The 23,797-nt window shown below is 38.5% G+C and overlaps 1 protein-coding gene across 1 annotated transcript in view; it reads right to left on the bottom strand.

The window, feature by feature from the left end:
* The window catches only part of ANKRD13C (ankyrin repeat domain 13C), a 99,710-nt gene extending 76,229 nt beyond the window's left edge, over positions 1 to 23,481 (bottom strand). Inside the window, exon 1 of the mRNA XM_003127927.5 lies at positions 22,474 to 23,481. Within this exon, the coding sequence (XP_003127975.1) occupies positions 22,474 to 22,918 (445 nt within the window). The 5' untranslated portion in view covers positions 22,919 to 23,481. The remainder of the gene's footprint in view (positions 1 to 22,473) is intronic.

Below are 23,797 nucleotides of genomic sequence, written 5' to 3'. Positions count from 1 at the left end.
CTGGGATAAATCCCACTTGATTATGGTGTATGACCCTTTTAATATTCTGTTGGATTCAGTTTGCTAGTATTTTGTTGAGGATTTCTGCATCATCAGTGATACTGGCCTGCAAATTTTTTTGTGCTTTGTCTGGTTTTGGCATCAGGGTGATAGTGGCCTTGTAGAGTAAGTTTGAGAGTGTTCCTTAGTCTGCAATTTTTTGGAATAGTCTCAGAAGGATAGGTGTTAAATCTTCTCTAAGTATCTGGTAGAATTTACCTGTGTGTCATACGATCCTGGACTTTGGTTTGTTGGAATTTTTTAAATCACATTTTCAATTTTAATACTTCTGATTTGTCTGATTTCTATTTCTCCCTGGTTCATTCAGTCTTTGGAAGATTTTACCTTTCTATTTGTCTGTTTCTTCTAGGTAGTTCATTTTAGTGACATACAGTTGCCTGCAGTTGTCTCCTACAATCGTTGTATTTCTGTGATGTTCACTGTAACTTTCCCCTTTTCATTTCTATTTTTTTTTATTTATTTTTATTTTTAGGGCTGCACCCAAGGCATACAGAAATTCCCAGGCTACTGGTTAAATGAGAACTGCAGCTGCCAGCCTATGCCACAGCCACAGCAACACCAGACCTGAGCCATGTCTGCAACCTACATTGCAGGTCACAGCAACGCTGGATCCTTAACCCCCCAAGTGGGGTCAGGGATCAAACCCACTTCCTCGTGGATACTAGTTGGGTTTGTTATTGCTGAGCAACAATGGGAACTCCCTAATTTTATTGATTTGAGTCCTTTCCTTTTGTTCCTTGATGATTCTGGCTAAGGATTAATCACTTTTGTTGACTTTATCAAAGTATAGGCTTTTAGTTTCATTTACTTTTTATATTGTTTTCTTCATCTCTATTTATTTCTGCTCTGATCTTTATTATTTCTTTCCTTCTATTCACTTTGAGTTATGTTTGTTCTTCTTTTTCTAGTTGCTTTAGGTGTAAGGTTAGGTTGAGATTTTTCTTGTTTCTTGTGGTAAGCTTGTATTGCTACAAATTTCCTGCTTGGAACCGCTTTTGCTGCATCCCACAGGTTTTGGATCACAGTATTTTTGTTTTAATTTGTCTCTATGTATTGTTTTATTCTTTGATTTCTTCAGTGATCCATTGGTTGTTCAGTAACATATTATTTAGTATCCACGTTTTTGCTTTATGAGTTTTCCTTACAGTTGATTTTTAGCTAGTCTTATCATGCTGTGATAAGAAAAGTTACTTGATATATCAGATTTCAATTTTTGGAAATTTACCAAGTCTTGATTTGTGGCCCAGAATGTGATCTATCCTGGAAAATGTTCCATGTACGCTTGAGAAGAATGTGTATCATGCTGCTTTTGAATGCAATGTTCAATAAATATCAATTAGGGCCATCTGGTCAAGTGCATCATTTAAGGCCAATGTTTCCTTATTGATTTTCTGTCTGTCTGATCTGTCTACTGCTTTAAGTGGGGTGTTAGAAGTCTCCCACTATTATTGTGTTATTGTTGATTTCTCCTTTTATGGCTGTTAGCAGTTGCCTTACATACTGAGGTGTTGCTATGTTGGGTGCATATATATTTATAACTATTACATCTTCTTCTTGGATTGATCCTTTTATCATTATGTAATGTCTTTCTCTTGTAACTGTCTAAAGTCTATTTTGTCTGATATGAGATGGCTTTGATTTCTGTTTGCATGGAATATCTTTTTCCATCCTCCTACTGTCAATCTATATATAGTGTCCCTAGAACTGAAATGGGTCTCTTGTAGACAGCATATATTTGTGTCTTGTTTTTATATCCATTCTGCCAGTCTGTGTCTTTGGGTTGGAGCATTTAATCCATTTACATTTAAAATAATTATTGATAGGTAATTTCTTACTGCCATTTTGTTAATTATTTTGCATTTGTTTTTGTTGTTCTTTTTTCCTTTCTTTGTTCTTCGATTCACTTCTCTTGTGGTTTGACGACTACCTGTAGTCTTGTATTTGGATTGCTTTTGTGTGTGTGTGTGTGTGTGTGTGTGTCTGTTGCAGATTTTTGGTTCACAGTACCATGAGGTTTTTATATAGCAGTCTATACACACAAGATTAAGTTGCTAGTCTCTTAATTGCAAATGCTTTTCCAGTATCCTGCATTTGTACTCTCCTTTTCTCTTAATTGCTGGTTTTGACATCATATTTGTGTGTGCTTAACTACATGTTTGCCTGTACTAGTAGGCCTCATTTTATTTTGGATTCATTGTCTTTAATAATAAGAGTACTTACATTTTCTATTTCCTTTCTGTGTGAGTTTTGACAAGTTAAGTTTCTCTAGGATTCTGTCCATGTCATCTAAATTGTCATTTATTATCATGCATTTTGTTCATAATAATCTTCTGCAATTTACTAATGACATTAGAGTTTATAAAATGCCCCACTTTCCATTCACATTTGTTACTTATGTTCTTTTTCTTTGATCAGTCTTAAGTTTTTTAATTTTGTGCATATTTTTAAAGAATAAGGTTTTGGCATGTTGCTACTTAATATCTATTTTTTCTAATTCAATAAATCTTTTATTTCTTTTCTTCTATGGTATTTTGGTAAAACAGACTCAAATTAGGAAACCGAACAAATTGAGTTATTCTTTTTCTAATTTCTTGAAATGGATTCTTAGATGCTTGATTTTTTTCATATTTTCCTAATATACATTTGTATTTTTATTAATAATTTATAGTTTAATTGCACTCTGATCAGTATAACTTTAATCTGAAACATGCTGAGAGTTGCTTTATTCTCATATTTGTCGTATTTGGTCAATTTTTGTAAATGCTTTCTGTATCCTTGAAAAGAATATGTATCCTGCATGGTTTGCATGCAGAATTTCATATAAACCTGCTAAATCCAGTGTGTTCAAATCTTTTATATCCTTACTGTTTTTCTATCAGTTTGTTGTTTAAAAAAAGAGGAATGTTAAAATCTCCCACTAAAATTGAGAGTTTCTATGTCATCTAGTAGTTCTACCAATTTTTAATTGATATATTTTCAGGCTTACGTTCAGTACAAATCAAATCCTTATACTTTCCTGGTTCAATGAATGATTTTTCATTTTGAAGCACCTCTCTTAATCTTAGTTGTTTCTGCTTTAAAACCAACATAGGGAGTTCCCTATTGGTCTAGTGGCTAAAGATCTGACATTTTCACTTCTGTGGCTCAGATCACCACTGTGGAATAGGTTCAATCCCTGGTCCAGAAAAAAAAAAAACAACTAATTTTTTTTTGAGGGGGCCAGGTATGGCCCAAAAAAACCTAATTCAACTACACCAAAATTTTTAATTAATATTTACATGGAATATATTTTTCACTTTTTATTTTGGCCAGGCCTACAGCAAGTAGAAGTTTCCAGGTCAGGGACTAAACCACCACAGCACCAACCCAAGCTGCTGCAGTAAAAATACCGGATCCTAAACCTGCTGCACCAGAGAAGAACTTCTCACTTTCAAGCTTTATATATTGTTAAACTTCAACTGTGTTTCCAACTTCACGTGGTTCGGTGTATTTTCACTAAGATCATATTTGTCTTTGAACTGGAGCATTTAATCCAGTCTCATATATTCTACTTAATGAGAGACTGCAATTTAAGTTTATCATCAAGCTTGGTGTTTTCTATTTGTCCTGCCAGTTCATGTCTTTTTTAATCACTTTTCTCACCTTCTTCAAGATTATTTTCATTATTCCATTTTGTTCTTTCATCTATGAATGGAAGCACGTTTTTTTTTTGTTGTTTTTTTTTTTGGTTTTTTTTTTTTTTTTTTTTTTTTGTCTTTTCTAGGGCCACACCCACGGCATATGGAGGTTCCCAGGCTAGGGGTCGAATCAGAGCTGTAGCCACCGGCCTACACCAGAGCCACAGCAATGCCAGATTTGAGCCGCGTCTGTGACCTACACCACAGCTCACGGCAATGCCCGAGCCTTAACCCACTGAGCAAGGCCAGGGATCGAACCTGCAACCTCATGGTTCCTAGTCAGATTTGTTAACCACTGTGCCACGACGGGAACTCCTGGAAGCACGTTTTTTAAATTTTACTATTCTTTTATCCTAGAGTTATTCTAGAGATGTACTACCCCAATAGAGTAGTTACATATGGTTATTGCACATTTGAAATGTGGCTAGTCTGAAGTGAAATGTGCCATTCAAATCCTACTTGGATTTGAAGACTTAATATGAAAAAACAAGAGTGCAAAATATCTCAGTAATGTTTTATATTCTCATCATGTTAATATTCTGGATAATTCAGGTTAAATAAAATGCAGTATTAAAATTAATCTCACCTACTTTTTATGTGGCTATTAGAAAATTTAGTTATAAATGTGACTTGCATTGTATTTCTATTAGCACAATTCTAGAGTTTGCAATATGCATCTTTGGTTTATCAAAGTCTAATGATAAAAGGCACATTACCCTTCTTGAGAGCAAGTCAATGACCTTAGAAGACTAACGTCGTTCCAGACTTGTATACTGTAATCTAGTCCCATGAGCTTTTATTTTTACCTGATGGAGTCAATATTCATTTAGTTTTACTTATCATTTTCATCACTCTTTATTTCTTCCTACCTCTCTAATCTTCTATCAGAATCACTTTTCTTCTATATGAAACAATCTTTCAGTATTTCTTTTATTGATATTTCAGTAAGCGAATTCTCTCAGGTTTTGTTTCTAAATGTTCAACTTCAATCTTGAAAGATATTGTACTGGGTATATAATTCTTGATTGGTTATTTTCTTCAGTATTCTATGTGGTCTTAAGGTTTCCTTTTTTGTTGAGAAGCTATAGGAATTTCTACTGCTCCCTTGAAAGTAATGTAACTTTTCTAGCCGCACTTAATTGTTTCATTTTTCTCCAGCCATTTCACTCCAATGTGGAATCCTTTTTTTAATTCTGTTTGGGTTGGACTTCTTAAATCCAAATTAGTGTCTTTCATCAAAATTATCAGCAATTATCTCTTCAGATATTGCTTTAGCCCCATTTTCTCTCTTTTCTCCTGGGATTCAACTAACATAAAACTCTGTTTTACCCTTTCTAATTAAATTTAAAAAAAAAACTTTCTCTTTCCGTTTTTCTTTTTTTTTTTTAACTTATTTTTTGGCTGCTCCCACAGCATATGAGGTTACCTGGGAAAGGGATCAAACCCATGCCACAGCAGTGACAATGCTAGATCCTCAACCCACTGATCCACTAGGGAACTTCATCCCTTTCCATTTTTCACTGTGGATATTTTCTTTTGAACGATTTCCAAGATAACAGATTCTGTCTTCAGGAGTTCCCATCTTGGCATGGCGGAAACAAATCCGACTAGGAACCATAAGGTTGCAGATTCAATCCCTGGCCTCGCTCAGTGGGTTAAGGATAGGGTGTTGCCGTGAGCTGTGGTGTAGGTTGAAGATGCAGCTCGGATCCCATGTTGCTGTGGCTCTGGCATAGGCCAGCAGCAACAGCTCCAATTAGACCCCTAGCCTGGGAACCTCCATATGCTGCAGGTGCAGCCCTAAAAAGATAAAAGAAATTCTGTCTTCAGCATCTAAAGTGTTAGAAAGTCCATTTACTTGGTTTTTAATTCAGTTGTTATATTTTTCGATTTGAGAATTTCTGCTTATTTTCCAAACATGTGATTTCAATTTTCAGTTTCCAGCCCTCTCTGCTAAAATATTTAGCCTTGTTTTTTATCCCCCCAAAACATAAATATTGTTACTTAAAATCTGTCAATGCACATTACCACATATAAAATAGAAAAACAACAAGATCCTACTGTATAGCACAAGGAATTATATTCAATATCTTGTAATAAACTATAATAGAAAAATTTCAGAGTTCCCTCAGGGCTCAGCAGACTGAGAATCACCCTGCATTGTCACTGCTGCAGCTCTGGTTACAGCTGTGGCCTGGGTACAATCCCTGGGCCAGGAACTTCCACAATCTATGGAATAGGAGAAAATAGTTGCAAACAATGCAACCAACAAGGGCTTAATCTCCAAAATATACAATCAACTCATGCCACTACACAACAAAAAAAACAAACAAACAATTGAAAAATGGCCAGAAGACTTCTAAACAGACATTTTTCCAAAGAAAACATATGAACAGCCAGTAGGCACATGAAAAGATGCTCAATATCACTAATTATTAGAGAAACATAAATCAAAAACACCATGAGGTACCACCTCACACCAGTCAAATGGCCATCATTAATAAATCTACAAATAACAAATATGGAGAAAAGGGAACCCTTCTACACTGTCAGTAGGAAAGCAAATTGGTAAAAACCACTAAGTAAACAGTATGGAGGTTCTACAGAAAACCAAAAATCAAACTGCCATATGATCCAGTAATCCCACTCCTGGGCATATATGTGGACAAAACTATAATTCAAAAAGATACATGCACACCTGGAGCTCCCACTATGGTGCAGTAGGTTAAGGACCCAGTGGCTTGGGTCACACTGGGGCACAGGTTCCATCCCTGCCCCAGAGTAGTGGGTTAAGGATCCAGTGTTGCCACAACTTTAGCAGAGGTCACAGCTGTGGCTTGGATTCAACCCCTGGCCTAGAAACTTCCATATGCTGTACATACGACCAAAAAAGAAAAAAAAAAAAAAAAAAGATACATGCACCCCTACATTCATAGCAGCACTATTCACAATAGCTAAGACATGGAAACAATCTAGGTGTCCATAACAGATGAATGGATTAAGATGTGATACATATATATAATGGAATACTACTCAGCCATAAAACAGAATGAAATAATGCCATTTGCAGCAACATGGATGCAACTAGAGATTATCATACTAAGTGAAGTAAATCTGAAAGAGAAAGACAAACATCATATGATATCACTTATATGTGGAATCTAAAATATTGCACAAATGACCCTATCTACAAAACAGAAACAGACTTACAGACATAGAAAACAGACTTGTGGTTGCCAAGGGCAAGAGGGGAGGGAGTAAGATGGACTGGGAGTTTGGGGTTAGTAGATGTAAACCATTATGTTTCAAATGGATAAGCAATGAGATCCTACTGTATAGCACAGGGAACTATATCCAATCTCCCAGGATACACTGTGATGGGAAAAAAAAAAAAAGGAATGTATATATATATATATACATATATATATATACATGTATACATGTATATATATATATATATGAATGAGTCACTTTGCTATGCAACAGAAACTGGCACAACCTTGTAAATTGACTATAATTAAAACAAAACAAAACAAAAAAATCACTGTTCTTACCAGAGAATAGAATGGTGAGGGACATAGGGGGACTAGTTATGAGTCTAGCACAGTATTATAGAGGAAAAAATAATAAAAATTGGTTGGTCTCAAAGTGGTAGCAGTGGAGACAGAAAGTAGACAGATTCAATATAACCTGTTGGATGTATATGGGTAAAATGAGGGGGTGATCTAAAGGATGATCCCAATGTTGAAGCCTGAGAACTGGACAGCTAAATGATGTGATTTACTGGATGGCCAGGTAGGAGGTGGTGGAATAAGATAAACCCATTTTGGACAAGTAAATTCTGAAACATCTCTGAGATTTCCAAGCAGAGATAATTACAAAATCTGGAACTCCAAGGAGAAGTCTAGGCTGGAGATAGAAATTTGACAGTTAAAAAAAAAATTAAAATCAAACATATGTATTTCTAAATATCCATTTTTGTCCCAATAGTAAAAAAGGTAATAATAGTTTTTTTTAATTCACTTCTCTATCTTTCAGGAGGGAAAGAAATTACCATGTTCTAAATGGTAGCAGAAAAAGAAAACAAGGCACTGATAAGAGTAGTTGTTGCCAAAGAGGATAACTAGGTGGGTAAAAACGCGTGGGAGGGAATTTTATTTTTACAATGCATTCTTCTATATCTTTTTATAGTTTTGTAGCATGTAAACTACACAAATTAAGGAGACTCACTAGAGTTTAGACACAGCACATACATGAAGAAATCAAGGCATATATGCACCTAGATAATTACTCTATGTTTTCTTAAATCCTCCAGGAACATATAGATGAAGGGGTAAAACCATCAGTACCTACTGAAGTTACAAATGAAACTTCCCATTACAAGTCCAAATGAATCACAATTTCAAAAGATTTATAAACTAGAAATGACTTTGAGTTCAACAATCCAATCCCTCTCACTTTACAGGTAAGACATAATCAGAAATACATACTACAATCAAGAAGGCCAAATGTCGGTACATTGAAACTACCACAACATTGTACGTGAACTACACTCCAAAAAAAATTTTTTTAAAGGTTGCCAAATGTCACACTATGATTTCAACATTTTATTTATTTATTTACTTATTGTCTTTGTCTTTTTAGGGCCTCATCCATGGCATATGGAAGTCCCCAGGCTAGAGGATGAACTGTAGCTGTAGCTGCTGGCCTATACCACAGCCACCACAACACAGTATCTGAGCCACATCTGTGACCTACACCATAGCTCACAGCAACACTGGATCCTTAACCCACTGTGCAGGCACAGGGATCGAACTCACGTCCTCATGGATGCTAATCAGGTTCATTAACTGCTGAGCCACGATGGGAAATTCTGATTTCAATATTTTAAATGCAAAATAATCATCATCAACATTACTATCTACCAAACACCACATTTATTTTACTGACCAAATGTACCATGAAAGGAAATGCTCAAGCATCCAGGTTTTGAACCTTCATCTACTACCCCCTTAGTTTTTTCAGTCCTCAGCCTGCTGCTTAAGCTAACTGGCTACACAAAGGACACTAAAGACTTAAAATAACCTTCTGGTAATTTTTCAAAATATACTTTTAATCTGAAATTAGATACTTTGGTTGTCTACCTTACTAAACAAAACTGAGCTCTGTTTTGTTAAATTAGTGCAAGACAGTCCAATATTATTAAGACCACAATAGTGTTAAAGTATGCAAATTATCAATCAAATGGCTGGCATTTACATGCCCTCTTTTATACAGTATGTGCTCAGCACTATGCTGTGTACTTCAGTAATTTCCTACAATTACATATCTAGGAATTGTGGAAATCATGGCTCTAAAATTAGCATTCTTTTTACTGTCCCAACAGATTTCAAACTTTGTGGTCTCAAGTCTCCATTTTACTCTTAAGAATTACTAAAGATCAGAGAAAGGCAAAGCATTAATTATAAGGGAACCCCCATAAGGCTATCAGTGGATTTCTCTACAGAAACACTACAGGCCAGAAGGGAATGGCAAGATACATTAAAGTGCTGAAAGGAAAAAAATTGCAACCTAGAATACTCTATCCAGCAAGAATATCATTTAAATTAGAAGGGAAAATAAAGAATTTCTCCAACAAACAAAAGCTAAAAGAATACAGCAATACTAAACCCATTCTAAAAGAAATACTGAAAGAGCTTCTCTAAATCAAAAAAAGAGAGAGAGAAAAAAAAGAGAAAAAGAAGTATTAGGATGGAGGAAACCACAATTGGAAAGCAATCAGTTAAATAAGCCAGCATACAGATCTAAACATGAAGATCTTAAAAAAAAAAAAAAAAAAAAAAGACATCAAAATCATACAATGTGGGGAAGGAAAGTAAGAAAATATAGATTCTTTTTCTTATTTTAATGATGTGTCTGAGCCTATATGACTATCAGGCAAAAGCAAGCAGATATAGGAAGGGGTTAAATTGCTTAAAAAAAAAAGGGCAATCACAAACCAAAACCAAACATTACATTCACGAAAACTGAAAATTACTCAAGCATAAAATAAATGGAAACCATCCAACCCAAAAAAGAAGAAAAGAGAAACATAGAGTCAACTGGAAAACAAGGTTTAAAATGGCAATAAATATGTATCTATCAATAATCACCTTAAATGTCAATGGACTAAATGCTCCAATCAAAAGACACAGAGTGACAGATTGGATAAAAAAGCAAAAACCTTCGATCTGCTGCCTACAAGAAACTCACCTTAGAGCAAAGGACACATATAGATTGAAAGTGAGGGGATGGGAAAAGATATTTCATGCCAATGGACAAGACAGGAAAGCAGGAGTTGCAATACTCATATCAGACAAAATAGACTTTAAAACCAAGGCCATAAAGAAAGACAAAGAAGGACACTATTTAATGGTTAAAGGATCCATTCAAGAAGAGGATATTACAATCGTCAATATATATGCCCCTAATATAGAGGCACTCAGATATCTACAACAAATACTAACAGACATAAAAGGAGAAATTGAGGGGAATACAATCATAGTAGGAGACTTTAACACCCCACTCACAACAGTGGACAGATCCTCTAGACAGAAAATCAATAAGGCAACAGAGATCCTAAAGGACACAACAGAAAAGTTAGACTTAATTGACATTTTCAGAACATTACATCCAAAAAAATCAGAATATACATTCTTCTCAAGTGCACAAGCAGGAGTTCCTGTTGTGGCTCAGTGGTTAATGAATCTGACTAGGAACCACGGGGTTGTGGGTTCGATCCCTGGCCTTGCTCAGTGGGTTAAGGATCCGGCGTTGCCGTGAGCTGTGGTGTAGGTTGCAGACACGGCTCGGATCCCGAGTTGCTGTGGCTCTGGTGTAGGCTGGGGGCTACAGCTCCAATTAGACCCCTAGCCTGGGAACCTCCATATGCTGAGGGAGCGGCCCAAGAAATGGCAAAAAGACAAAAAGTGCACAAGGAACATTCTCAAGAATTGATCACATACTGGGGCACAAAGCTAACCTCAACAAATTTAAGAATATAGAAATTATTTCAAGTATCTTCTCTGACCACAATGGCATGAAACTATTAAAAAAAAAAAAAGAATTACTAAAAGATCAAAAAATCTTTTTTTTTGTTATTTTTTAGCCACACCCACGGCATGTGGAAGTTCCCAGGCCAGGGATCAAACCCCTTACCACAGCAGCAAGCTGAGCTGCTGAGGTGACAACACAAGTTCCTTAACTCGCTCCACCACAACAGAACTCTCCAAAAATCTTTTATATGGATAAACCTTACCTATTGACATTTACCATTTTAGAAAGCAAAATTGTTTTAAAATTTTCCTTATTAATTTTAAAATTACAAGTCCCATTACATGTTAATATAAATTTTTTATAAAAAACATAATTGCCAATTTTCCAAAACAAAACAAAAAATGACAAGACCGGTACTATTTTAAATTCTTTAATTAAAAATTAAAATGTGGGAGTTCCTGTTATGGTGCAGTGGAAATAAATCGAACTAGGAACCATGAGTTGTGGGTTCGATCCCTGGCCTCGATCAGTGGGTTAAGGATCCGGCGTTGTGGTGAGTTGTGGTGTAGGTCGCAAACACAACTCGGATCTGACGTTGCTGTGGCTGTGGTGTAGTTTAGTGGCTACAGCTCTGATTAGACCCCCTAGCCTGGGAACCTCCTTATGCTGCCAGTGCGGCCCTAAAAAGACAAAAAAAAAATTAAAATGTACTAAATGTCTTTAATGTCTGGCTTAATAGAAGACAGCTGGGTTTTCACAACTGTTTCTGCATTCTGTCAAGTGTAAATGTTGTTTTGGATTGAAGTACATGAAGAAAATCCAGATTCAGACAATAAGGAGTTGAAAAAAGGAGGAGTATTTTAATAGCCTTTTCAAATAATTGGGGGTATTTTTTGATACTACACCAAAACTCAGTAAGTGGTCATTTCGTAAAGGTTTGTTGCCATATGAAACCTCAAAGCATATTAATAAACTTTTTGTTCTGTAATACATTGAAATTCACTGGTGTCTCTTGCACTCTAAATGGATCTTTTACTGATGCATGATTTTGTAACATCATGCATTGATCAGTCTGAAAAATACTGGTTGACTGAGTGCAGATCATCCAAATGTCAACACCTATCATTTTATAAAATTTTTAAAATCATATTTGGTAATAACACCAATCTGACCAGAACCATCTTTAAACACTAGGAAGCTGTCAAGCTTAGAGTGATAGAGACAAGTTTTCCAAATTCTAACTTGCATTTCAAAGCTTGAATTTTTTTTAATTGGCAACAAATATGATCAACTGTCATCCTTGAGGTCAAGAGGTTCACCTCATTCAGTTTCCAGAAAATGTATAACAGATACCCAAATTGGAATAACCATAGTTTGTGTGTAAGCTGATCTTCCAAGAAAAAACAGTGTTCCATGAAAAAAGCAGCTAGTCTGGCTCACAACTCAAACAACTGCACAAATGTTTCCCCTTATTGTTCCTTCAGCATAAAGCAGAAAAGCATTATGCATAATCCACATTATGTCACAAAGAATATAAAAAGTATGTACTCGAGATTAAGACTTAAAAAATCAGGAGTTCCCATCGTGGCACAGTGGAAATGAATCTGACTGGGAACCATTGTGTGTTCAATCCCTGGCCTTGCTCTCAGCAGGTTAAGGATCCCGTGTTGCTGTGAGCTGTGGTGCAGGCCGGCAGCTATAGCTCCGATTAGACCTCTAGCCTGGGAACTTCCATATGCCTCAGGTGCAGCTCTAAAAAGCAAAAAAAAAAAGAGAGAGACTTCAAAAAATCAAAGACATTGTTAAACTGGCTTTTTTTTTTTTCCTGCTTGAAGTATATGGCAGTGATTAACACAATGACTACTAGCAGTCTGATGCCTTGATTCATGTTAATAAGGTTCCAACAATTTTACCAACCACTTTTCTCCATCAGTAAAAATGTTAGCCCAGTGAAAAAGGCAAACAGTGACTTTGTATTATTACAAAAGTAGTTTTGACTTCATGTGTCCCTTAACTAGGGAGCAAAGCAAGAAATAACAATTATTAGAACCAATATAGCTCCAGCTCCTACAGATACCTTTAAGTCTCATCCAAGCAAGCACTAAAAAGGGAGAATTTTTGTTTTCTCTAATGAATGGTACCATACTACTAAAATTCACATACACATCCATATTATTTCCAATCCATCATCAACTCCGAACTAGCTCTACCTTCTCATTATTTCCACTTATCTCCAATTATTATAATAACTTGATAAGCTGACCCATTCCTATCCAAGTTTCTTTTCTGCTTCATAAGGCAGCCAGAAAAAGGTTTTTGTTTTTTTTTTTTTTTGTCTTTTTGCTATTTCTTTGGGCCGCTCCGCGGCATATGGAGGTTCCCAGGCTAGGGGTAGAATTGGAGCTGTAGCCACTGGCCTACGCCAGAGCCACAGCAACGCGGGATCCGAACCGTGTCTGCAACCTACACCACGGCTCACGGCAACGCCGGATCGTTAACCCACTGAGCAAGGGCAGGGACCGAACCCGCAACCTTATGGTTCCTAGTCGGATTCGTTAACCACCGAGCCAGGACGGGAACTCCCAGAAAAAGTCTTTTAAAATCAGATATTGGAGTTCCCGTCACGGCTCAGTGGTTAACGAATCTGACTAGGAACCATGAGGTTGTGGGTTCGATCCCTGCCCTTGCTCAGTGGGTTAAGGATCCAGCATGGTCGTGAGCTGTGGTGTAGGTCACAGACACTCCTCGGATCTGGCATTGCTGTGGCTCTGGCGTAGGCCGGCTGCTACAGCTCCAATTAGATCCCTAGCCTGGGAACCTCCCTATGCCGCTGGTGCAGCCCTAGAAAAGGCAAAAAGACAAAAAAATAAAATAAAATAAATAAAATCAGATATTGGAGTTCCCGTTGTGGCACAGCAGAAATAAATCTAACTAGGAACCATGAGATTTCAGGTTCGATCTCTGGCTTCGCTCAGTGGGTTAAGGGTCCGGCATTGCTGTGAGCTATGGTGTAGGTCAGACATGGCTTGGATCCTGCAAGGCCTGGAGCTGCAGCTCCAATTCAATACCTAGCCTAGAAACTTCCATATGCTGCAGGTACAGCCCTAAGAGCCAAAAAAAATAAAAATAAAAATAAACAAACAGAAATGTATTGCTGGTCTTTCCAGCCCCCATCTAATTTTTGAGAAACTACACTCATTTTCTAGAACCCAAAGCATCCTAACAATTACCTCATACTCTTATCTCTTTGATTTAAGAATGACATTATTTGGAGGCAGACATAAATTCTCAAACACATCCTCCAGAATGTTCCTGTTGCATTGACGATGCCTAGGACACATCATCAGTAATTGCTCATTTCTGCTTCCTTTTTTTGTCAAAGTTGGAAGTTAAAGATTCCTCTTTCTTAACTTCCAAAGGAAGTTAAGTGAAGGTAGCTCTGCAGATGCATTCATAACACAATTTCAAGTAGTAGTTCACGTTCTATAGTGCTAATGATGATGGCATCAGGAAACACAGCCCCTTAACCCTAGGACAGTCCTATTTTTTTTGGAGATGTACATGCACGGAGAGGTGAAAGGAGGAAGGTCATAATATAGTCATGAAGATCAACTGAATTAACCCCGCAGATCAGTGGAGTGACAGATTTCACAGCCAAGTCATCCTTGTACCCAGTAACTGTACAGAAGACTTTAATGGAGTATCTTGGGCCTCCAGAAACCACCTTTTTCTATGAGGAAATGAGGAATACCTCTCAAAACAAAATTCAGAAAAGGAGTTCCTGTCGTGGCGCAGTGGTTAAGGAATCCGACTGGGAACCATAAGGTTGCAGGTTCAGTCCCTGCCCTTGCTCAGTGGGTTAACGATCCGGTGTTGCCGTGAGCTGTGGTGCAGGTTGCAGACGTGGCTCGGATCCCGCGTTGCTGTGGGTCTGGCGTAGGCCGGCGGCTGCAGCTCCGATTAGACACCTAGCCTGGGAACCTCCATATGCCGCGGGAGCGGCCCAAGAAATAGCAAAAAAGACAAAAAAAAAGAAAAAAAATTCAGAAAAGACTACAAAACATGAGAAGAATAGATAGATACAAAATTACTAGCTATCTTTTAAAGATATTGCCACATCAGGAGTTCCCGTCGTGGCGCAGTGGTTAACGAATCCGACTAGGAACCATGAGGTTGCGGGTTCGGTCCGTGCCCTTGCTCAGTGGGTTGGCAATCCGGCGTTGCCGTGAGCTGTGGTGTAGGTTGCAGATGCAGCTCGGATCCAGCGTTGCTGTGGCTCTGGGGTAGGCCGGTGGCTGCAGCTCCGATTCGACCCCTAGCCTGGGAATCTCCATATGCCGCAGGAGCAGCCCAAGAAATAGCAGAAAGACCAAAAATAAATAAATAAATAAAGATATGCCACATCAGATGTACCTCTTGACTACAACTGTTCACCTAATTCTTCTTTTTTTTTTTTTTTTTGGTCTTTTCTAGGGCCGCACCCGCGGCATATGGAGGTTCCCAGGCTAGGGGTCTAATGGGAGCTGTAGCTGCCAGGCTACACCACAGCCACAGCAATGAGTGATCTGAGCCACATCTGCGACCTACACCACAGCTCACGGCAACGCCGGATCCTTAACCCACTGAGCGAAGCTAGGCATTGAACCCGCAACCTCAATGGTTCCTAGTCGGGTTCATTAACCACTGCGCCACGACGGGATTGAATCCTCACCTGATTCTTAACTCAAGATTTTTTTTTTTTTTTTTTTTGATTTTCTGTTGTGGTGCAGAGTTCCCTTCCTGGTGCACAGTTCCCATTGTGGTACGGCGGACACGAATCTGACTAGGAGCCATGAGGTTTCGGGTTCGATCCCTGGCCTCGTTCCATGGGTTAAGGATCTGGCGTTGCCATGAGCTGTGGTGTAGGTCGAAGATGAGGCTTGGATCTGGCCTTGCTGTGGCTGTGGTGTAGGCTGGCAGCTACAGCTCCGATTTGACCCCTAGCCTGGGAACCTCCATGTACTTCGGGTGCGGCTCTAAAAAGCAAAAAAAAAAAAAAAAAGAGAGAGAGAGAGATTTTTTATTTTTGCCATGCAATGTTTACCTTCACAAGTCACCTATTCTCAGACACATACTGTGTATTATTCTCTTACGAAACTTACATCATGAATGTTAGTGACAAAAACAAAGCAGAGAAAATAATAACAAAAGGAAGATTTATATGCAACAAGCCAAAATAAACATACTGCATGGGCAACAAATAGATTATCCTATTGTCTCCATTCTCAAATGTACATTTTTAAACTTTCTGAAAGTGCGGATTTTCTTTCCTTCCTTTCTTTCTTTCAATGACCACTCTCGAGACATATCCATGTTCCCTGGCCAATGCCAGGGATTGAATCCAAGTCGCGACCTATGCCGCAACTGCAGCAGTGCCAGATCCTTTATCCCACTGAGCCAGGCCAGGGATCAAACACACACCTCCACGGTGAACACAACCACTGCAGTCAGATTCTTAACCCACTGTGCCACAGCAGGAACTCCTGAATATATGACATTTTTAAATCTCTGAGGAAATCTGCTAGCTACCAGACACAAGTTAGCCATTTCTTGATCACTTCACTTGTTACCTGCATTGGCAGAAATACTCTCAAACCGAATTATATCTTAAATTTAAAATCTCTAATCATGTGGGAAATACCTTCAAGAAGATTACACTACAACTCAGTAAAAATGAAATTAACTGTGTATAGAAAAGATGGCTTGTCACATGTCAGACAATGTAATTAAACGCAGAAGAAACAGACAAATCTCTCAGAAGAGATAAAAAATTTTTCACATCTATGAAAGGCTGGTTTAAGCAATTTATGTATCAAGGGCTTTCATCACTCTGGCACCTAAAAGCTTCTAACTAATATCCAAGACAAGGTGCTTAATTTCCAAGGATATTTAACTTAATAAAGGGAAAAAAACCAATAGAAAATGCAGTCAAAATCAAGAAAGTTTTCTGTATACTTCAGAAATATTCTCAATTTTAAAGGTCTTCAAAGAAGTGAAAATTATTAGCACCAACCATAAGGAAAATATATATATTTTACTTATAAAATAGAAAAATCTTTACACTCAATGTGAAAAAAAGCTTAGGCTTAAAGTTTAATTCTACACTGAAAAAAGGGAAAGGGAGGGGGTACATAACTAAAGCTATACTAATAATATGAGGTTTAATCAATCTGTACACATTTAATGTAACGTTCCTTTTTTCCCCACCCCACAAAAAAAGCTGTTACTAAATATACTATGAGTCAAAATCATTGACATATCACAGTATATATATATGATATTATGACTATTATTGTATTTAACTTATATTTCAAGAGATATATTTAGATCCAAATATTCCTCAAAATACAATATTCCTCAAAATAATTGATGGCTCAGAAAAAACAATTCAAACTTAACCAATGTTTTTCCATAAAAGAAAAAGTTCTACCCTTGCTCCTATTTAATTTGACAATAATTTGTTAATATACCTATACACACACACCAAAAAAGTTCTTCAATTCAGAGATCACTGAAAGAAACGGCTATTGAATAGCGAGCTAAATAGCAACCAAACTGGGATTCAATAAGCTTTCCAGACAAAAAGAATAAAGGGTCAAAACTCACAAGATAAAAATTAGTAAAAGTCCTGTTTTAAAGTTTAAAAAAAAAAGTGCAAGAAAGGGATAGAACAGAAAGACAGCCACTTACTTGAGAAAAAACATTATTAAAAAATATACATATTCTTGCACTGCATTATTTAATGTGTGCTCTTTAGTAACAGACATTACTAAATGAGTATTAGAGATAAATACAGTCTCTTTGCCTTTGCTTACGAGGCTACTATAGCTTCAACACTAAGTTTACGTCTGGGCACCATCCTCAAAGTGAAGAATTAACAACTAGAGCTTCACTAAAAAAACATGACTAAGATCTTCATTTACTTATTTAACACACTTATATAGTATTTACTATATTTCAGTAATATAGTAAATATATACTATATTATCACTTTATAAACCATGTCATATAAAGAATGGATAGAGAAGTTAGGAACATTTAACTAGAAGATAAGGAGAACATAACAGCTCTTGTCAAATATCTAAAGGGCTATCGTGTGGATGAGGCAACCCATTTATCTGTGCCATCACATAAAAAGGAAACAACAAATAACAGTGAGAGATTTGGGCTCTAAAAAAATCTGTAAGAGCTGTAGTGTGTGTGTGTGTGTGTGTAAGAGCTGTAGTGTGTGTGTGTGTGTATTTTTTTTTTTTTTTTTTTTTTTTTTTGCTTTTTAGGGCCGCACCCGAGGCATATGGAGGTTCCCAGACTAGGGGTCTAATTGGAGCTACAGCTGCCAGCCTACACCACAGCTCATGGCAATGCAAGATCCTTAACCACTGAGTGGCCAGGGATCAAACCTGCAACCTCATGGTTCCTAGTCAGACTCGTTTCCGCTGCACCATGATGGGAACTCCTCAAACAGGCAGTATATTAAAACAATTTAAAAAGAGAATAATAGTGGGCTAAAGAAAAGAGTTTAAGGGTATTTAGGATTCTAATTACTTTGAACAAAATCTGTACTTCAACAAATCAACTAGTAAATGCTGTATTACAGGTATGCAAACCCAATAATCCTATAATTCAGCATCTTCTGTGATCAACCATAACATCAGTTCTAATATACTATACTATCATACTTGTCAGTTGTAGTCCTCTCTCTCTTCTTTCAAACGGCATCGACTCTCAAAAACAAAGTTTTGACTCTCAAAAACAAAGTTTTATCTCTTTTCATGTATATTTCAAGGTAACAGAATCCTATAAAGTCAGTGGACTGCACAGCAAAGGGAACCCTAAACAAAATGAAAAAACAACCCACAGAATGGGAGAAAATCTTTGCAAGTGAATCAACTGACACGGGATTAATCTCTAAAACTTATAAACACCTTCTGCAGCTCAATACCAAAAAAAAAAACAAACAACCCCATCAAAAAATGGGCAGAAGATCTAAACAGACAAGTCTCCAAAGAAGACATACAGATGGCCAAAAAACACATGAAAAGATGTTCAACATCACTCATCATTAGAGAAATGCAAATCAAAACCACTCTGAGGTACCACCTTACACAAGCCAGAATGGCCATCATCCAAAAGTCTATAAACAATAAGTGCTGGAGAGGGTGTGGAGAAAAAGGAACCCTATTGCACTGTTGGTGGGATGGTAAATTGGTGCAACCACTGTGGAAAACAGTATGGAGATTCCTCAGAAAACTAAAAATAAAATTACCATTTGATCCAGCAATCCCACTCCTGGGCATCTATCCAGAGAAAACCATGAGAAAACCATGCCTCACAAAGACACACGTACCCTGATGTTCACTGCAGCACTATTTTCAACTGCCAAAACATGGAAACGACCTAAACGTCCATCAACAGGAGTGGATCAAGAAGATGTGGTACATATACACAATGGAATATCACAGCCATTAAAAGGAACGAAATACCAGCATTTTTAGCAACATGGATAGACCTAGAAATTATCATGCTCAGTGAAATCAGTCAGACAAAGAGACACCAACATCAAATGCTTTCACTGACATGTGGAAGCTGAAAAAAGAACAGAATGAAATTCTTTGCAGAACAGATACTGACTCACAGACTTTTGAAAAACTTATGGTCTCCAAAGGAGACAGTTTGGGGGGTGGGGGGGTGTGCTGGGGTTGTGGAGTAGAAATCCTATAAAATTGGATTGTGATGATCACTGTACAACTATAAATGTAATAAATTCATTGGGTAATAAAAAAATAAAAATTAAAAAAAAATCAGTTATAGGAGTTCCCGTCGTGGCACAGTGGTTAACGAATCCGACTAGGAACCATGAGGTTGCGGGTTCGATCCCTGCCCTTGCTTAGCGGGTTAACAATCCGGCATTGCCGTGAGCTGCGGTGTAGGTTGCAGACGCAGCTCGGATCCTGTGTCGCTGTGGCTCTGGCATAGGCTAGTGGCTACAGCTCCGATTCGACCCCTAGCCTGCGAACCTCCATATGCCGCAGGAGCGGCCCAAGAAATAACAAAAAGACCCCAAAAAAAAAAAAAAAATCAGTTATAGTAAGAAATAAAGTCAGAGGACAAAAGATAAACCATATAGCTATTGTGAAGACCAAATCTGAAAAATGTCCTAGTAGCTAAACAACCCAAAGCTACAACACATCTCCCACTAAAAACTGTTCTGCAAAGGGTTACCATTCAGTTATCATCAACAAACAATATTATGTTCGTTGCAGCAACAGTAAAGTAAGTGTAGGAATGAAATAAATTAAATCTTAGGGAGTTCCCTTTGTGGCTCAGGGGTTAACGATCCCGACTAGGATCCACGAGAATGTGGGTTCGATCCCTGGCCTCACTCAGTGGGTTAAGGATCTGGAGTTGCAGTGAGCTGTGGTTGCAGGTCGAAGACATGGCTTGGATCCTGCGTTGCTGTGGCTGTGGCGTAGGCCAGCAGCTGCAACTCTTGATTTGACTCCTAGCCTGGGAACTTCCATATGCGACAAGTGTGGCCCTAAAAAACAAAAACGAAAACAAATTAAATGTTGAAATGAAAAATGGGTGTAGCTTTCAGAAACATTTTGGGGGATTTGATTTTTGATAAATGACAATAATATTATAACAATATTGTAAATTCAGAATACAAACGTACTTGTTAGAAAATTATTCAACCGAAAGAAATCTTACTTTTTTTTTCCTTTTAATTTCTATTGTTGCCCTAATTTTAGATTAGAAGCCTAGAGTCCAGTGGAATTAAGGAAGCTTATTCCACAGGCAAGAATTCCATTAATGTTATATTATCTTGAGCAGAGTTGAGTGTGTTCTAACTGAATGTATACAATAGTAATGTTCAGTTAAAAGCAGGACTATCAACAATATTTGCCAATTGCCCAGTTTAAAACTGTCTACCTATTAAAGTTGAAATATCAGTGTTTACATTAGTTTTCATTAATAAATTCACTGTTGCTTAAATGTCAACTCAATCACATTAAGTTTTTTAGAAGAAACAGAAAATTCAGCTAATAAGGAAAAAAGTACTAGTACAAAATAACAAATGACACTATATTTTGTCATGTAGGATATGATAAAGTTACTATGAGAAATCACACTACTATTTTTAGTCACAGGTCGTCAAGATGAAACATTACTGCTAGCAATTATCTGTGTAAAACAAGGGGAAAACTAAAAGCTCTACTTCAACAAAATCCTAGCTACTCAGAAGTCACCTTACTTGCTCTAAATATCAAATACCAACAAATTTGCACTGTGGCTTTCAGAAATCAAAGCATTTTCAGAGTGTAAACACTTTTTATCAAAGTTTCCTAAAAGAAAAAAAAAAAAAAGAAAGAAAGAAAAGAAACAGACTACCTGGTGGCATATAGAAATTACAACCAGTTGCAGTCAGGTTGGGATTTGAACCTGAATAATGAGGGAGGTGGGAATTTACATGCTGAAAATTCAAGCACCCAAGGAGAGAGGAGGGTAGAAAAAGGAAAGATAAAGTTCCCAAAAGAAAGGATGAAGCCCAGGCTGAATGAAAGGCAACCTAAAATTTCTTATAGTCAAGGACCAACACACTGAAGCCATGTCCCAAATATAAATCAATAGCCATCATCAAAAAGTCTACAAACAATAATTCTGGAAAGGCTGTGGAGAAAAAGGAAGCCTCCTACACTGTTGATGGGAATGTAAATTGGTGAAACCATTATGAGGACAGTTATGGAGGGTCCTTAAAAAACTAAATATAGACTGACTGTATGTCCAGCAATCCCACTCGTGGTCATATACACAGAGAAAACTATAATTCAAAAAGATACACACATACCAATGTTCACTGCAGCACAATTTACAATAGCCAAGACATGGACACAACCTAAACATCCATCCACAGAAGAATGTACAAAGATGTGGTACAGATATACAGTGGAATACTATTCAGCCATCAAAAAGAATGAAATAATCCCATTTGCAGCAACATGGATGGACAAAGATTATCGTACCGAGTGAAGTCTGACAGAGAAAGACAAATATCACAGGATTATCACTTATATGTGAAATCTAATAAAAAATGATACAAAAAACTTATTTATAAAACAGAAACAAACTCACAGTTTTCAAAACCAATCTTATGGTTACCAAAGGTGAAACTGTTGGGAGGAGGGAGGAATTGGGTGGGTGGAAATAGCATATACACACTACTGTATAAAACAAATGATTAACAAGAACCTATTGTATAGGAAAGGAAAAGCTACTCAATAGTTTGCAATAACCTATATGGGGAAAATAACAGATATATTTATATGTATAACTGATTCACTTTGCTGTACACCTGAAACTAATACAACATTGTAAGTCAACTATACACCAGTAAATTAAAAAAAAAAAAAAAAAAGATAAACAGTTTCTCACAGTTTGAAGTAGGCAAGAAGAGACATTCCTTTGCACCACAAGAACCAATCCCCGAGACCACTGGCATGTTATTACTGAACCGGTCATGATTTACGGGCATTTGGCTCGGATCATGGGCAAAGGAGAGGAAAGAAGGTTCTGTTGGAGAGAAGCCTACGATTTCAGAACCCTGGGGAGATCCAACCTAGGCTCTGGGAAGGAAAGGTGGAGAGGGGCGAGCACTCCTCACCGTGATTATCTTTCTGCCCGATATTGTGCGTGCGGATGAGAGAGGACAGTCTCCTCACATCCCCCTTGAAGACGCACTCGTGCACCGGGTAGTGTGCGGGGCAACTGCCTCTATCTGCGACAACAGCAATGGAGTTGGTGCCGGCTAAAAGAGCCGGGGACTGGGAGGTGGTAGTCACGGAGGAATTGTGCAGCGGCAGGGCCGGGGCGCTGGGGGGATTGGAGGAGGCCGAAGCTGTCTTCAGTTGTAGTCGGTGGTGATGGTTACTGAAGATCTTATGACAGGCTCTGCTGCCTTTGCCGCCGCCACCTGTGCCAATCCTGCCTCCGGTAAGGGTTCCGCCGAGGGCAGCCGCCGCTTCCTCATCCCCGGGCTCCAGCAAGTCCCCCTCTTCTTTGCTGGGCTTGTGGTCCCTCCGCAGTGAGCGGATCTTCTCCCCAGTCATCGCCGCCGAGGGCAGAGAGGGGATCCAGGAGGCTCACCGCTGGCGACGAAGCTGGCGCTGCGGTGGCACAAGGCGATTAGAGCGGTGGCCAGGAGCCTCCAGCGCAGCATGAACTCCCAGAGCGCCCCCGAGCCCGGGACAAACGCATCTCCCGGAGCAAGAGCCGGCTCTCGCCTAGGCACGAAGGGACGCGCGTTCGCTGGGGGGAGCTAGAGCTCAGGTGCCCACCACGCCAGGATGCCAGTCCCCACCGACGCAGCCGCCGCCACTGCCTCACACCGAAAATCGGGGCACGGCCATCTTCCTCCGGCTTCTCTCGCGAGAACTCCCCCGGGAGGGACGTGGGAGGAAACACCGCGATAAGTGAGCTGCCGGCTCCCTCCCTCGCGCGTTCTATTCCCAGAGTTGCTGAATGCTGGCGCCTTCCGGGCAATGTGTCTCCGTCTCAAACGAGAGTGTGAACTAGAAGACCGAGCCCTAGACCTCCCAGTGGACGCGCTTCTTGTGAACTGTCTGAACCCTTAGTCAGCGTTTGAGATACTCAGTGCACATTGTAAACGACGACTCTAGGCCTCCCGCAAAGGGTTACAGACTGACGCCGAGGCACGCGGGATATGATGTCACTGAAGTTCACAGGACACTCGTGTGGTGAACATTTGCTAAACATTTACTTCATACCATGCATTGAATTAGGAGACTTATAAAACTTCACCTTTGACTCAAGGGGCTCATTAGAGGAGGAAAGATACAGGCAGTCGAGTACAAAATATAACTTAAAATGAAATCGGTATAGTGCTGGGTGGCACCAAAAAAAAAAAAAAAAAAGGCAAATTTTAGTGTTGGAGTGTCCGAAAAAGCACCACCGAACAGTTTAGGGGC

Source organism: Sus scrofa, chromosome 6 (assembly GCF_000003025.6).
Source record: "Sus scrofa isolate TJ Tabasco breed Duroc chromosome 6, Sscrofa11.1, whole genome shotgun sequence".
Classification (NCBI taxonomy): Eukaryota; Metazoa; Chordata; class Mammalia; order Artiodactyla; family Suidae; genus Sus; species Sus scrofa.
The sequence above is the reverse complement of the archived record's forward strand: the minus strand, read 5'-3'. Positions and strand labels throughout refer to the sequence as shown.